At 49.7% G+C, this 15125-nt stretch overlaps 2 protein-coding genes across 2 annotated transcripts; one reads left to right on the forward strand and one right to left on the reverse strand.

The window, feature by feature from the left end:
• Window positions 1–925: 925 nt before the first annotated feature.
• H1-10 (H1.10 linker histone) lies at window positions 926–6429 on the forward strand. The gene has a single exon (XM_083603142.1). The coding sequence runs from the start codon at window positions 4971–4973 to the stop codon at window positions 5643–5645; it is 675 nt and encodes a 224-aa protein (XP_083459268.1). The 5' UTR covers window positions 926–4970; the 3' UTR covers window positions 5646–6429.
• A 4889-nt stretch (window positions 6430–11318) lies between these two features.
• On the reverse strand, window positions 11319–14921 carry LOC310755830 (histone H2A type 2-B-like). Its single transcript, XM_083599143.1, has 2 exons — window positions 14808–14921; window positions 11319–14586 (listed from the first exon to the last, which is right to left on the reverse strand). The coding sequence occupies exon 2, from the start codon at window positions 14485–14487 to the stop codon at window positions 14107–14109; it is 381 nt and encodes a 126-aa protein (XP_083455269.1). The 5' UTR covers window positions 14488–14586; window positions 14808–14921; the 3' UTR covers window positions 11319–14106.
• Window positions 14922–15125: the final 204 nt, after the last annotated feature.

The raw sequence follows: 15125 nt of genomic DNA on the forward strand, positions 1-15125 counted from the left end.
AGGAAACTTCTGCTGTGATACAGGGAATGGCTGTTGCCATTGTAGTATAGTTAGAAAATGCTGCTGAACTTGGAGTGGCTATTTTGCTTTGGACCTGTGCTCTTACTTATACCATAGTTCTGTAGAAATTGGAATGGTCTGATCACTGTCTTCGATCTACATTCTTTCAAAAGCATATTGATGGACCCTCATTAGAAAACCTCATATTTGCTCTGTGATGACTTGAATTGGCATCAGTGGGTGGGACCCTAGGGAAGGGTTTCTGGTCCAGCAGAGGCATCTTTTAACAGAGAGTTTTGCTGATTCAAAGCCCCCCCCCCAAAAAAAACAGGGTGGAAGTTGGTGGCGGTACAGAGGTAATCAGCAAAAAGGACTTCCCCTAACTGATTCCTTTTATTAGATCAAAAGCTGTTTTGGACCAGCTGATTCAATGAAAAGTTCATATTAATGATTTCATTTCTAGTAACTGGTCTATAATGAATTCCTTTCTCCTAGGCATAGAACAATTTGGATTTTCTATAGCCTTCCCCATCATTGTCACTTGAGTATCCTTAAATATCAGCTAGAATCTTTTGGAAATTGGAGTTGGAAGACTAGACAAAATAGGTTAGCTTTTTTCTTGGGAGTCTGCCTGTTTGGGGGAATGCAATGCCCTGTATAGGACATAGGAGTGTAGTAGATAATGATATCCTGCATGTCAACTGAAATTTTATTTCTTCTGGGTTCTAACAAGGCTTGAGATGCATGGCAACTGGGCATGTCCTCTGTCAACTTCGCACACATGCAAAGCTGCTATGGTTCAAAAAGGCAAAAGCAGGAGCTAATAATGCATTGACAGAGCGGTAAACTCTTGGATTGACCATGTATTCCAAATCACCAATGCCACTAGCCCCAAAGCAGTTTGGAATAAAATTTATTAAAACTTCTGAGTGCTGTGCATCTTTAACACATGTAATAAGAAGGGCTAGGAAGTTATGGAAGCCATTCAAGGGAAGTAACAGGCCTACTCTATTGCCTTGGTCAGAAGAAGAGGAGGAGTTTGGATTTGATATCCCACGTTATCACTACCTGAAGGAGTCTCAAAGCGGCTAACATTCTCCTTTCCCTGCCTCCCTCACAACAAACACTCTGTAAGGTGAGTGGGGCTGAGAGACTTCAGAGAAGTGTGACTAGCCCAAGGTCACCCAGCAGCTGCATGTGGAGGAGCGGAGACGTGAACCCGGTTCCCCAGATTACGAGACTACCGCTCCTAACCACTACACCACACTGGGTTGGTAATTCTTTAGCTTGTTTATTAACACTCCCTTTTCTCTAGTGGGTTCCATGTGGAAATTTGGCTAACCTATAAGCTGATGCTCTTTGGCATTTCCATATTTTACACTGTACTCCCTATTATTGGGGATGTGTGTATACTGTGATTCCATCAGAGCCTGGGGAAAAGTGCAGAATTCAGTTTTGTAAGGCTGTCAAGGCTTGGTTTCCAGACCTTTGATAATCTTGGTCGCCCTCCTCTGAACACGTTCCAACTTGTCAACATCCTTCTTAAATTGTGGTGCCCAGAACTGGATGCAGTACTCTAGGTGTAATCCAACCAAGGCAGAACAGAGCAGGACTACTGCTTCCCTTGACTGGGACATTACTGTTGATGCAGCCTAGAGTAGCATTGTTTTTTTTGCTGATACATCACACTGTTGACTCATGTTAAGCTTGTGGTCTAGTAAGATCCTTTTCACATGTACTACTGGCAAGCCAGGTGTTCCCCATCTTATGTTTGCAACTGGTTATTCGTGCCTAAGTTTATTCCTTACATTTGTCTCTATTGAATTTCATTTTATTAGTTTAGGTCTAGTTCTCCAATCTGTTAAGATTATATTGAATCCTGATTCTGTCTTCTGCAGCATTAGCTACCACTCCCAGTTTCATGTCATCTGCAAATTGGATTATCTTATCCTTGATTTGTCCAAGTCATTTATAAAGATGTTGAACAGCAACAGGCACAGGACAGAACCCTGTGGCATCCCACTTGTCACTTTTCCAAGAGACAAGGAACCATTAGTGAGCACTCTGGGTTCGGTGAGTCAAGGAGCTACAAATCCATCTAACAGTTACCATGTCTAGCCCACACTTTACCAGCTTCTCCACATCATGGGGGACTTTGTCAAAACCCTTTCTGAAATCAAGATACACCATGTCCACAGTATTCCCCTGATCCATCAAGCTTGTAACTCCATAAAAAAAAGAAATAAGATTCGTCTGGCATGACATGTTTTTGAGAAACCCATGCTGGGTTTTTCCTTTTCTAAGTGCTTACAGACGGACGGTTTAATTATCTGTTCTGGTATCAATGTCCTGGTGTCAATGTCAAACTGACCAGTTGGTAGTTACCTGGATGCATGGGAATTTGAACTCTGCTTCTCAAACAAAAGTTAGATGAGAAGCAGTGTGGTGATATGGTCTCAGCTTTGAAGGTTTAAAAAATAAAATCCCCACGGTTCACCAACGTGCTTTTTAAAATCTACATAGAAACCTCTGGCTGTTCTAAGGCGTAACCAATGGGTTTAAAAGCGATCCTTTGCTTAAGAGCAGAAGAGGCTGTGGTAAACCGAGGTCCACCTCGTCCCAACATGCTTTGCAAGACGTCTACGGGGTGGGCTCTTCCCCAGAGCGCGGTTTTTACCTCCTGCACAGAACTGCTGTTTTTTAAAGCCGTGCAAGAGGGAGGCAGGGCGAGCGAAATGGCGGAGAAAATAATAAGACATGGGAGGAGGAGGAGGACGGGTGTCAGATTTATCGAAAGTGGGAGGGGGAGCGAGAAAGCAAGCTGCGGAGCTCGAGGGTTTGAATTGCCTCCCTCCCTCCCCCCTTTTCCCCCTTTTGGCATAAGAAGCAAATCAGATTCAAGGCAAAGGAAGGTGGGGGGTAACTTTTCCTGCGCAGGAGGATGCAGTTGAAAGTGGGTGTAACGCGCCTGCTTCCCTCCCTCCCAGAGCGATCGTGAACCAGCTTTAAAAGGTGGCAGCAGAGAAGAGGCTTTGATGGAGTAGGCGGATTCCATGGCTAAAAAGCTCCCTCGCCTTCAGTAACCGCGCTGGGTTGCTTTCGTTTTCTTCCCTGCAGGAAGATCTCTCTCCCCCCCCACACCCCCAATCTAAAAAGAAACGTCCCCCTCCTACACACACACATATTTTAGACAGTGCTCTTGGCAGCACTGGCTAAGGCCGTCTACACTTCTAAAGCAGAGGTGGTGCCGCCCCGCCCCCCCTTTCCCTGCCAGCCCCCTTCCTATGGGGTGCATATGTGCCCCCCTTATTTAAATGCGTCCGGATCGGGCGCCCTCTCAGATAGCTTATAAGCTAACGTGATTAAAAGGTAATTTAAATTCTGCCCAAATTGGGGGGCGGGAAGGAGACTTGGCAGGCGGGATAAATCCATGGCATCCCGCGTGCGGAGCAAGATGCCTCCTGCCGCCAGTAGCTGCTCCCCGAAGGAAGTGTCCGTTGCCACCCGATCTGTTTCCAATCAAATCCGGAAAAGGAAAAAAAAAACAAGGTGCGCCTTGGCTGAAAAGGAGCCGCTGCACCAAACCGCCCCCACCCCGCGGAGCTGATCTTCTCCCCGTTTTGCACGCCTCCGATTATCGCTTTCTTTTAACCATAAACTAAAGGGCGCCGCCCCCTCCCTAGGTAGCTCGAAGTGGGGTGCGGAGTAGCCCGGAGAGACTTCTCGTGGCTAGACTTTACATACCCTCTTATCTCCGGGTGCCTTGCAATGTTACCCGTGCCTTTAAAGACAAGTGGCAAGATCCTGAAAACATCCTCCATATTCATTTCCCCGCACGAAGCCCAAGTTGAGACATGGCCACCCCAACCCCATCTAACAGGAGTTACCGAGGCTGATATAATGAACTCGCAAATATAAATATATACAAACTCAAAAGCAATAAAGTGAGTGGGCACCCAACGTCTTCTCTGCAGGCTCCTCCACCTGGTTGTTCAAGAATCGCCCCCCCCCGACCTTCGCTTCATCGGTTGTTTCACCAATTTGGGCATCTCCTATGGTAAATATACATCGCGCCTCCTCGCCCCCCAAAAGCAGCACAAATAGCAGCGCCCCTTTGCCCTTCCATACCACTTCATACTAGAGACCAAACGCGCCTCCGTCGGGATTGCCTGCGTGATAGGGGGAGGGCTTGCAACCCCCTCTAGCCCAAACTGGAAGGTGCTGCCGCCCTACAACCGAGGATCCCTGGGCGGCCAAATCCTGCCCTCTCTGAGCCCCGCAACCCCTTGAGTCGCGGCCCCTCCAGATCGGGCGGGGACCCCCCTGGAATGAGCTCCACAGCTCCGTTGCTGCTGCAGCCGACCACGTGAGGGCGTCCAGTGTGTTAGTTGCAACAAATTAACCCTGGGCTAGTCACCCCCCCGAGGGTCGCCGGCGCCCCACGACCGGCCAGCGGCACGCGGCGCCCTCTTCTCTACCGGGTCCGTGCGTTGGCCGTGCCGTGCGGATCCCTCGGGGGCCCCCAGAGCCCTCCATACAGGGCGCCCCCATCCTCTGCCTTCCCCCAGCATAGGGTGCGCCCTTAAAATCGCCTCCAGGGAACCTTTCCCAGCCCCGGGAGGCTGCGGCGCCCGGGCAGCTCCGTCAGGCACCGTCGGGAGTAGCCGCTGGCGCCGGCAGCCCGACCCTAGGCCGCCGGACGCGGGCGGGAGAGCTCGCCGAAGGGGCCACAAAAAGCACAACTTGGAGCCGGCCTCCTCGCTGCCTGTTGTTGTTCTCAACGTGGTCCGCTCCTGGCGCATATAAAGAGCTGTGGCGGAGCCCGCCCAGGCAGACGGCTTTCTCTCAGGCGGAGCAGAGGCGAGCTGTGCTCGGCTACCGCGCTTGCTGCTGCTTCCCGAGTGCGCACACGAGTACCACCGAGCCTGGTCTTTTTCTCTTGGAGAGAGCGCCGTCTCGCTTTATCCAGCATGTCTGTTGAGCTGGAAGAAGCCGACCTGCCCCTGGCCGAGGCGGAAGAGGCGCCTCTGGCTCCGGAGAAGAAAGGCGCCGCCAAGAAAGCCAAAGGCGGCGGCGGCGGGTCGGTGTTGTCGCCCTCCAAGAAGAAGAAAAATAGCAAGAAGAAGAACCAGCCGGGCAAGTACAGCCAGCTGGTGGTGGAGGCGATCCGCAAGCTGGGCGAGCGCAACGGCTCTTCGCTGGCCAAGATCTACAACGAAGCCAAGAAAGTGGCCTGGTTCGACCAGCAGAACGGGCGCACCTACCTCAAGTACTCCATCAAGGCGCTGGTGCAGAACGACACCTTGCTGCAGGTGAAGGGCACGGGCGCCAACGGCTCCTTCAAGCTCAACAGGAAGAAGCTGGAGGGCGGAGAAGGGGGCGCCGGAGCAGGAGGCGGGGGCGCCTCGCACGCCAAGTCGCACAAGAAGGCGGTGGCCGTGCCCGCGTCGCGCAAGGTCGAGAAGAAGCCCGTGGCCAAGAGCAAAAAGCTGGAGAAGAAGTCGCACAAGAAAGGCGCCGGCGGGGCCGCCGCCAAGAAGGACAAGGTGAAAGCCAAGAAGGCCGCCAAGAAGACGGCCGCCTCGCCCAGCGCCAAGAAGGTGAAGAAGTCGGCCAAGCCCAAGGCGCTCAAGAGCAGGAAATGAATGAGGCGCAGATGGAGAGGGCAGGGGGCCCTGGACTTGTGGAGCCTCGGGACATTGTGACTTATTGCTCTCAGCACAGCCATGTTACCCGGTTTCGTTTCTGTAGCTTTTTCTTTTTTTTGGGGGGTGAGGGGTGGGCGTGGGTTGGAGGCGCACCTTTTCTTCATTGCCGCCGGTTCCTTGGAGGGGAGAGGAATACGTTATTCGCCCCAGCCCTTTATTTTTTTAATAAAGGGGGGATGACTTGAGGGCTTGTGCGGGGTTCTTTTGTTTTTTAATTGGAAATAGTTTTATTTTTTCCTGCCCCCCTCCCCCGAAAAATATGGAGGATAGGCGGCGCCGCTTCCCTGCTTGCCCCTGGTTCTCCATGCTCACGGGGGCGTTTTGGCTGCCTTCCGAAAGTTTCCCCGGCCGTCGTGGCCGCCCCTCGGATGCCGCTGCGGCGCCATGGCAACGGCTTTGCAAGGGCGTCTCGGCTTTTCCCTTTAAAAAGCCGCTTCTCGGGATGCAAGGAGGGAGGGGAGAAATGGGGAGCGGTTGGGACCAAGGGGGGTTGTGGCGGGGTGCTTTTTTTATTTCGTTTTTGCCTGTGAGAGGCCTGCACAGCCATTACCGGGCGGGATGCGTAGATGCTCAGTTCTAGGGAAGGTGGGGATCGGAGGGGATCTCCCTCCTCTCCTGGAAGATCATCATACTGCCTTCAAAGGTGTCTTGCCTTCGGTAGCCTTTCCCCTCCGCACTTGTGTTTTTTGTTCAATAAATCGTTTAAAATGCTTTTTTTTCACTCGCTGCTTCCTCCGTGTGTTTTAACTGCAAGAGGCAAATGAAAACGGCTTGGGAGGGAGGGTGGGAAATGGGGGCGTTAGTGGGATGAACCGGAGATAATAGGGGTGCGGCTATAGGGTGGAGGAGGCTGGGTACCAGGCAGGGGAAAGCTGTAGCTTGTGCGTGGGGTGGGGGGGGAAGGTTGCGCATTCCACCCGCTTAATTTTCTGCCGGTGTGGAGTTTTCTGGAGGTGGGCGTGTCAATCATTTCAAACGAGCTCTTTCCTCTCTGATTTGAGCTCCATTTTCTGCAAAGGCCGGCAGGCATTGCATTGCCCTGTTAGCAAAACCTCTGCCCTTGGTCACTTTTTTCACCCGTATCGTAGTAGGTATTGCAAGTTGGAGGTCGTCGTCCACATAAAAATCCGAGCCGGACCTGAAGTTCCAGGGAGAAGGCGGCAATCCTTTGGTTTGGCGGTCCCCCTCCTCTCCCAAACCCCGCACATGCACCTTGCTAAAAAGAAGCCTCTAGGGGGCGAGCCTAGCCTTTGCGTACATGGGGGATTACGTCATCGGGCGCCAGTGCGCACGAGTGGGGAAACGCCCGTTGGTTGGCTGGCCGGGGCGGTTACGTCAAGCCATTCGTCTGCACCGGTAGCGTCACTCCTTTCGCAGATAGCAGGTTGAAAGGGGGGAGGCGGCACCAAAGTGCTCAACTGAGTCGTGAATTGATCATCTCTCCGGAGCTGCTACCGCTGCTTTCTGCCACCCGCCCTCGCGGCCAAAGGCCTGCTCCGGCCTATCGTTTATCTCAGCGTAAGGGGCGGGAGTGCCTTACAACAGCCCTGCAGTGTAGCTCCCTAAGCTAAAAACACCCAATGTGACTACATATAGAGTCAGTGCTCTTCTTAACCATCCCATATGATGCTGGGCGGTACAGTGGTACCTCGGGTTACATACGCTTCAGGTTACAGACTCTGCTAACCCAGAAATAGTGCTTCAGGTTAAGAACTTTGCTTCAGGATGAGAACAAATTGCGCAGCGGCAGCAGGAGGCCCCATTAGCTAAAGTGGTGCTTCAGGTTAAGAACAGACCTCCGGAACGAATTAAGTACTTAATCCGAGGTACCACTGTAGTTGCATAGTCACCCACCCTTCCTGCCGGTGTCCCTTCCTGCCAGTGGCCTGCTTTCCGCTGCCAGAAAAACAAGAGCTCCACCCCAGAGCTGGGAAAAGGACTTCACGGCTACACCTTCCGCAGCTTGCTACCTGTCCGTGGCAGCAATATGAAGGGGCAGTCGCAGCAAACGAAGAGGTGAAAGTGGGAAATGAACAGCGGAGGCTGGTACCCCGGTGCCGTCTGGGATAGGGGAAAGGTCTAGGGAGAATATGGCCTGGGAGAGAGGGAAGCTGGGCTAGCCCCAGGCCTGCTTTTGCAGGATCTTGCCATGGGGCTACTCAGGTCAGGGAAGTATATAACCTTAAGAAGGGAACTGGAGGGCACCTGCTTAGGGTGGCAGAAATGGTGCAGCAGAGCAGGGCCCTGCTAATATAAACACAAATATCACCCCACATATTAAACTATGGCCTAACTTTCAACCCCTTGGAGAACACTTAAAGGAGCTCCAATAGCTGAGCACATTAGGATCAGGAACTAAGACCAAGCCTGTAGAAGGAGCAGCCTGACTGTTTCTCCTACACTTTTAATCTTAGCACTTGTCCACAAGGAGTCCTCTACATAAAAGAAAACACACAGCACACAGTTCAGGTTTACAAATAAGGGGGAGGGTAAGAGAATGTATCACCTACCATGAAATGGTCCCTAATAGGTGCCATAACTCACCATCATGCAAATTTAACCACCACCATTTGGTTCTGAAGAACGTAATAATACATAGCAAGTGTGCCGCTGTAAGGGGTATCCAAATTGTACAAAAAGGGTGATAATACTATTCTAAATGTCCAGATAAAACTAGTGGCATAGAAAGATCCTTATAATAAATATAGCCTGAGTTGTGGCCTAGAACTAACTGCAGTGGGCCAGATTTTGGCACTTCAGGAAAAACCTCTATCTTGATAAACTACTTAAGAAGACAGGATGGTAAGATATTCTCCCAGCTTCACAACCCAGTGCACATACAGGAGCAAGGCACCCCCCTGCAAACTATATTGATAGACTTTATTCAAATCATGCATGGAGATACTTTCACTTTTGTGAACTGGTATTTTCACATTTCTTACAGTTCAACTTTGTCCATTCCAGAATGATCCAACAGTTTCAAGCTTTAACCAGCAGCATCCAACTAAGCCACACTTAAGCTATGGGGGCTCTGTACACAGGGGGAAAAAGAACACCATGTGGTACAGCTGTTGAACTACAACTCCCACCATCCATTACCTTGGAACTACTGGCTGGGGCTGATGGAAGTAGTAGTTCAACACCTGGAGGGCCCCACTCTGGCTACCCCTGTTATATCTAAGTGCAGATAGCTACAACCACCACTGTAGCAGCATGGCATGTTTCTCCAAGAGAAGGAAAACATTAAATGACTTCACCTTTTCCAAAAGGAGCCGTGATTACCCTAATTCCCTGCAAGGATATTTCCAAAAGGCAGAAACAGGCACGTGAAAAATAGGCAGAGGGGGAAAACCACAGCACCCCCTTCTATAATTTGCAAGGCTCTCAGGCTACAGGCTCAAACAGAAGAGTAGCAGGTAGCAGAGTCTGCTGGGAGTTTGGAGGCATTTTTATGTTGAAGATCTCTCGTTCCTTTTACACAAGCTCTGTGTCCACTACCTTAAACTGTTTTCAGGATTATAGAAGCACATTTTTCAATCCAAGTGCTATATTATATAATGTGTTGAGAAGCATCGTGTGGCAACATAGTACTAGTCCTGACCTACCTGCTGCGGCTCACATCAGATTTCAACAGTATTCTACAGTATGGATGGAAGGCCTTTGAAATGCATATCCCCAGTTTGTTAAAGATGGCTGTTCAGTTCACTATTGGGAATCTAATAAATTTAGAATAAATTTTTATATTTTGGTACTCTGTAGAGTGGTCATTAATGCTGTTCACCAAGATCCTTATATATTGCAATGACTTATGTTTCTAAGCTGTACAATTACATTATGTTAAGCTGTACAATTAAATTATGTTTCTAAGCTGTGCTGTACATTTGAATTGACCGATCACCAAGACTTCCTCTCTTCACCCTCAGTCCAAAGTTATCTTCCAAAATGGATATAAAGGCTGCTGCTTTCAAGTCACTTCTAAGCTTTTCCACACACTTTGCCACCTGCATTCTCTTCCTGAATCTAGTTTCCACCATTCATTCATTTCCATCTGCTTTAAAGGGAAGAGTTAACGGTGACACTTACGACAGGGCAGAAAAGCTCACATTGTGCCACTAATTCAAGCAATATACAGACACAGTTCATACACCATGCTAAGCCATACCATCGGGATTCCTGGAGATCATAGCCACTTAGCTCCTGCCCCTGTGAGCTAAGTCATGGTTTAGCTTAGCATGTCATCCAAATGCAGGCCAGGCTTATGGCTTGTCTTGCTCCAGTAAACTCCAAGGTTTGCTTTTGGTTTACAGTTCCTCGTTTGTCTGGAGCAAGGCAAACTACAAGTCTGGATAACATGCTAAACTAAATCATAGCTTAGCTCAGAGGAAGAACAAAGCAGCCATAATCTTTCCTCTTTGGCAGTCTGGACATCAATACATTCATGGTTTGGCTTAGTGTTACTTGCAAACTGAATTATAGACTCCCACAGATAGAAGAGCAAGCTAGCTGCTATTGTAAGGAATGCCATTTCTGGACAAGAGCAATATTTTCTTTTTAGTGTCATTTAGGTTTTCACAACCCCACATGCCAGCTCTACCCATTGACATAAACAGATGGTAGAAAGGTACTAAAGGGGGGGGGGGGAGGCTGCAGGGAAGCACCAGCCTTTTAGATGCTCACATATGGGACCCTAAGCTCTTCACAGCGAAGCCCCTTTGTAGAACTGACATCCCTTTCTAATATTACTTTTTACCATCTGTTGATTTAATCATGTTCTCTTCCCTTCAGCTTTACATTTAAAACAGTTAAAAGTAAAATATACCAAGGGGCCATGTGATGAGGGCTTAGGAAGGTTATATTTGTTAATTGCTAAACAGATTTCATTAATTCTGAACAGAGAATACACGATAGCACAATGCACAGCTTAATCCTGTCCCCATTTACTTTGAATACTGCATCCAACTGAACTGGCTTCCTCAGGACTTCATACTCTGATGCTAGCACTTTTCGGAAGCAAGTCATATCAACTTTGAATGGGCACCACCAAATAAATGCTTGACGGGTCTAACACAGATTAATAGTGCATGGGTTGCACTGATGTCAGGAATAACCCAGTGCATTTCTAATGTAAGTTAATGGGAAACCTTGGGTTGTGCAGGGCTCTCTGCATGCAGGGGAATCTTGGGATCAGGGTGTCATTTGCCAAGCAGAGAGAAGTGAGGAAGATATGAGGCATTTGGTTGTGCAAGTCAGATAAATATTTTAAAAAATGGGCTCCACTGCCAGGACCACAGAAGGATACTTTGGGCAAAATGGGCTTTAAGATTTGATACAAACATTAATTTCCCATTTATTAATCAACACCATTTAATTTGCTATTAGATAGAAAGAGGGAACATGGGAGCTGAAAGACAGATGGCTCACACTGCAGTCAAGTCAGAGTTACTAGACCAAACCTTTGACCTTCCACTGCCCACCTTCCCTTTCTTCCAGCAGTATTTTCAGGAGAGTAGGGCATAAATGCACATTACAGACCTCAAACCACCAAAAAACCTTTCATGGATTCAGTAACCCCCAAACAGCTAATTAAGTGATGTGTCGACAAGAGACATCTTTGACGTGCATTCAAGACTGAATCGGTTTAATAAGAATATTGGTTTTGCACTTTTCCACTATCACAAGTTCTGCATTTTCTAATAAATACAAAGCAGTCTTTTGACAGAACACAAAATACTGATCTTGAAATAATAAAAGACAGAAAAACACAAACTCTCATTTCCTATTTTTCAGTAGTTATTTGCATTTAAACAATCTCTTCCCCACAATTATGCAATCCATGTTCATTCTAGAAGAAAGCAAGAGCCTTACACTGGTCCAGTGCCAGAGGAATGAGATAGCAACTTAGAAACAATGGGTCTTTTTTCCCTGGGTCTGCAGTGGGAGATAGGCAAGACAAATCAGACAGGAGCAGATCAAGGTTCTACCTCTTAGGTATCACTAAGGAGTGAACAAACCACCTTCATTACCCAGGTATTAAAGCATCCAAGTTCCACTAACCTATGTGTTATTTGTCAAATCAGAGCAAGACAATACTTCATCCACAGATTTACACCTCACTTGATAGGTTGAACACATGCTACTTGACAGCACATACACAGTTGCCCATAAATATTACAAGTTCTACTTGCTCAATAGCCTAGACACTGCTGCATGCACGTGGTTCTATTAACTTTTCACCTAGGCAAGCAAGCAAGATTTGGCTCCGATACCATCTCTAGAGTACCATAGCTACTATGCACCACAGGACTGGCTAGGCCACCTTCCATGCTCATACGTTACCCAAACACCAATTTAGTAAACCAACACATTAACTAGATATTTTACTCTAGTATAAATTCAGTTTTTTCCCCTAGAAAAACCCAAATCCCAAAAATTAATCCATTGAGGATTACAATTAAACAGATGCCACAATTGCACTCTATTTTATGCACCAGGTGTGAAATTCTGAACAGGAATAAAACTGTGTATAGTCTTAAAGTGCAAAACAAAGATACAGAATGCCAAACCTCCATCGTTGGGGAAAGGTCTATAACAGAATTAATAATCCAAAAGGGAATGGGGGTGGGAGGAGGACAGAACAGACCACACAGCGTAATTGCTTCTGTCTCAAGGAAGCTTCAGGCACCTCCAGACCTACCATCACTTAGGCTGAAAAACCACAAAAGCTATTATACTAAAATACTTTTGATTTTAGCTCTGCTGACGTCAACAGGACAAAAATACGACCTAAATCCAAGAACCCTTGCTTAAAATGAGGTTCCAGCTAAGCTGCTAAGCGCATTCAGAAGATCTGAATGCAGCACCAATCAAGGCTAGAGACAGATAATAGGAGCCCTCCCTCTCCAAAGAGTTAGTCTGAAAGACAATTACTGTTCTTGGCCTGTGCACTCATCTCACTTTTGTGTCTGGCCCAAATGATTCACATCATTCAAAACCCTACCCCAAGCATGTTTGGCCAGAAGTGACAGTAGGACAAGATGTGTATACCTTAGGAAACTGAAGACACTGTCCAATAACCTTCCCCCCGCCCCCCGCTCTCTCTCTCTCACACACACACACACACACTCACACTACTGTTTGCCTCCAGCCCAAGGCTGTTAACTTCATAAACTAGATTCCCCCTTTCTTTAAAAAAAGGTTTGTAACAACAATAAAATCAAAATTTAACACCAGCACACAATTAGGAATGGAGTACAAATACAGTGACACAATACCTCATCATAAAGCAAACAAGGAAGGGGGAGAAAAAAAGCTTAGCACTTGAAGAGATTAATATTTCTCTCAGCAAGAGTAGTGGCTCTTTTCACATTACGATTTTTCTGGCAGCTTCCTTTTCTCCCCTCCCCCCTCCAACATTTTATTAAGTTTGTGATCACATTGAATGGGGATGTGCAGCAACAACAGGTAGATAGATCCATCACTGTATTGAGCTCCGTGACAGAGCAGTTTTAAGAGAGTAGACGGAATATTTGTGCAGAACAGTAATGAATGGAGAGGCTCTGCCTTCATCCTCCCTCCCTGACAGGTGCACAGACAGGATGCAGAAAGCCTCCATGGTCACAAATGGTGGCACACTGTCAAGCAAAAGTCCCTTGCCTTCCTAGGGCAGGCTTGCAGCTTCCACCTTGCTTCCTGACTTCCGTTCTTCCAGTTAGTCCCAATTCAAGAAAAACAAGATGCACAAATCATTCTTCTAGTTCCAAAACTGTCCTTTCTTTCCAAATCCCCTTTCCCGAAAAATTAATAGTGGCTTTAAGGGAGGGAGAGGGAGGGAAAAGAAAAGCTAATTGCACAGATGCTGCAGGTATAAGCAGCTTCAGAGTAGTAGATTAGGGGATAAATCATGGGGATGGGAGGGAGAATGCGAAGAGAGAGACGGAGGGAGGAAAAATAATAATACAGAAATCAATTTGCAGGGCACTAGGTGGCAGCCACCAGGCCCGCAGCACGTGCCCTTCTCGCGACACAGAAAAATGATTTAAGCCTGCTCTTCCCACTCCAATCTCTGGGACTGAAAGAGGGCAGGAGGGCCAAGCGAGGTGCAGATCATTGGAAGGAAAGAGGGCTGGCGGGGACGAGAGGGAAGCCCGGCGGCTGCAGCGCCAGGCGGACAGGGAGGACCAGAGCGAGGAGAGGAGGCGCAGAGGCGGCCCAGCGATGGCTGCGCCAAGGCAGAGGAGGCGGAGAGGAAGAGATCTGCCCGGCGCTGGCTGCTCCAAGTGAAGCAGAGAGAAAAGGGAGAAAATGTCCGGTGCCCGCTGGGTCGGATCCTGCGGGTGGGGTGGCGGGGACACATCACCGGCCCATTCTTTGTTGTTCCCCTTCGGAAACAGGGCCGGGCTCATTTCTTGGAGCTCTGGGTCTTCTTGGGCAGCAGCACGGCCTGGATGTTGGGCAGGACCCCGCCCTGGGCGATGGTCACCCCGCCCAGCAGCTTGTTGAGCTCCTCGTCGTTGCGGATGGCCAGCTGCAGGTGCCGCGGGATGATGCGGGTCTTCTTGTTGTCCCGCGCCGCGTTGCCGGCCAGCTCCAGGATCTCGGCCGACAGGTACTCCAGCACGGCCGCCAGGTAGACGGGCGCCCCGGCGCCCACCCGCTCGGCGTAGTTGCCTTTCCGCAGCAGCCGGTGCACGCGGCCCACCGGGAACTGCAGGCCGGCGCGGGACGAGCGGGACTTGGCTTTGGCGCGCGCTTTGCCGCCGGACTTCCCTCGGCCGGACATCGCGGGCAGGCGGCTGGGCTGGAGGGGGCGGGCAGGGGGGCGCTCCGAAAGGGCTGCAAGCCGAGGCCCGGCGCGAAGCAGGCAGAGGAGGAGAAAGACCTGGAGAAAAAACACCGTCACCACAGAGTGTTAGCAAAGTAACGTGGGAACGCAGGTTGCGAGCCTGACGCGTGTTCCGGAGCAGCTCCGCCCCCTCCCCGCCGCTCGTCACCCCGCCTTGCAACCCAACCACGGAGCGGACTGGCAGGGAGCAGATTGCAGGCCGCGCTCCGGCGGCCCCCAGCTAGCGCCGCGCGCAGGGGTCACCTCCCTCCCCTCACGGTTCGCCGCCTCGCCAAGCGGAGCGCTCCGCCCGAGAGCCGCAGCTGCAGTGACAATAACAAGCGCGAGATGCTGGAGGATATAAATCCAAGCCCAGCCTGTCGGCGGCTTCCCATTGGCAGGGGCGAGCGCGGAGCCGCGCCGCTATTGGCGGGTATTCCGATCCCTGATTTGCATAGGAGCTCGCGTCGTCCATGTTCGGACTCGGAGGGAGCTGGAGCGGCAACAGACGCGCAGGCTTGGCCGCCTGCAAAGAGAGCTGCTGGTGAAGCATATTAATGTGCAGCAGCAGCAGCTTTGGGAGACGCGGGGGGTCT

The sequence above is a fragment of the Podarcis filfolensis genome (assembly GCF_964270895.1).
Source record: "Podarcis filfolensis genome assembly, chromosome: 2".
In the NCBI taxonomy this organism is placed as follows: Eukaryota; Metazoa; Chordata; class Lepidosauria; order Squamata; family Lacertidae; genus Podarcis; species Podarcis filfolensis.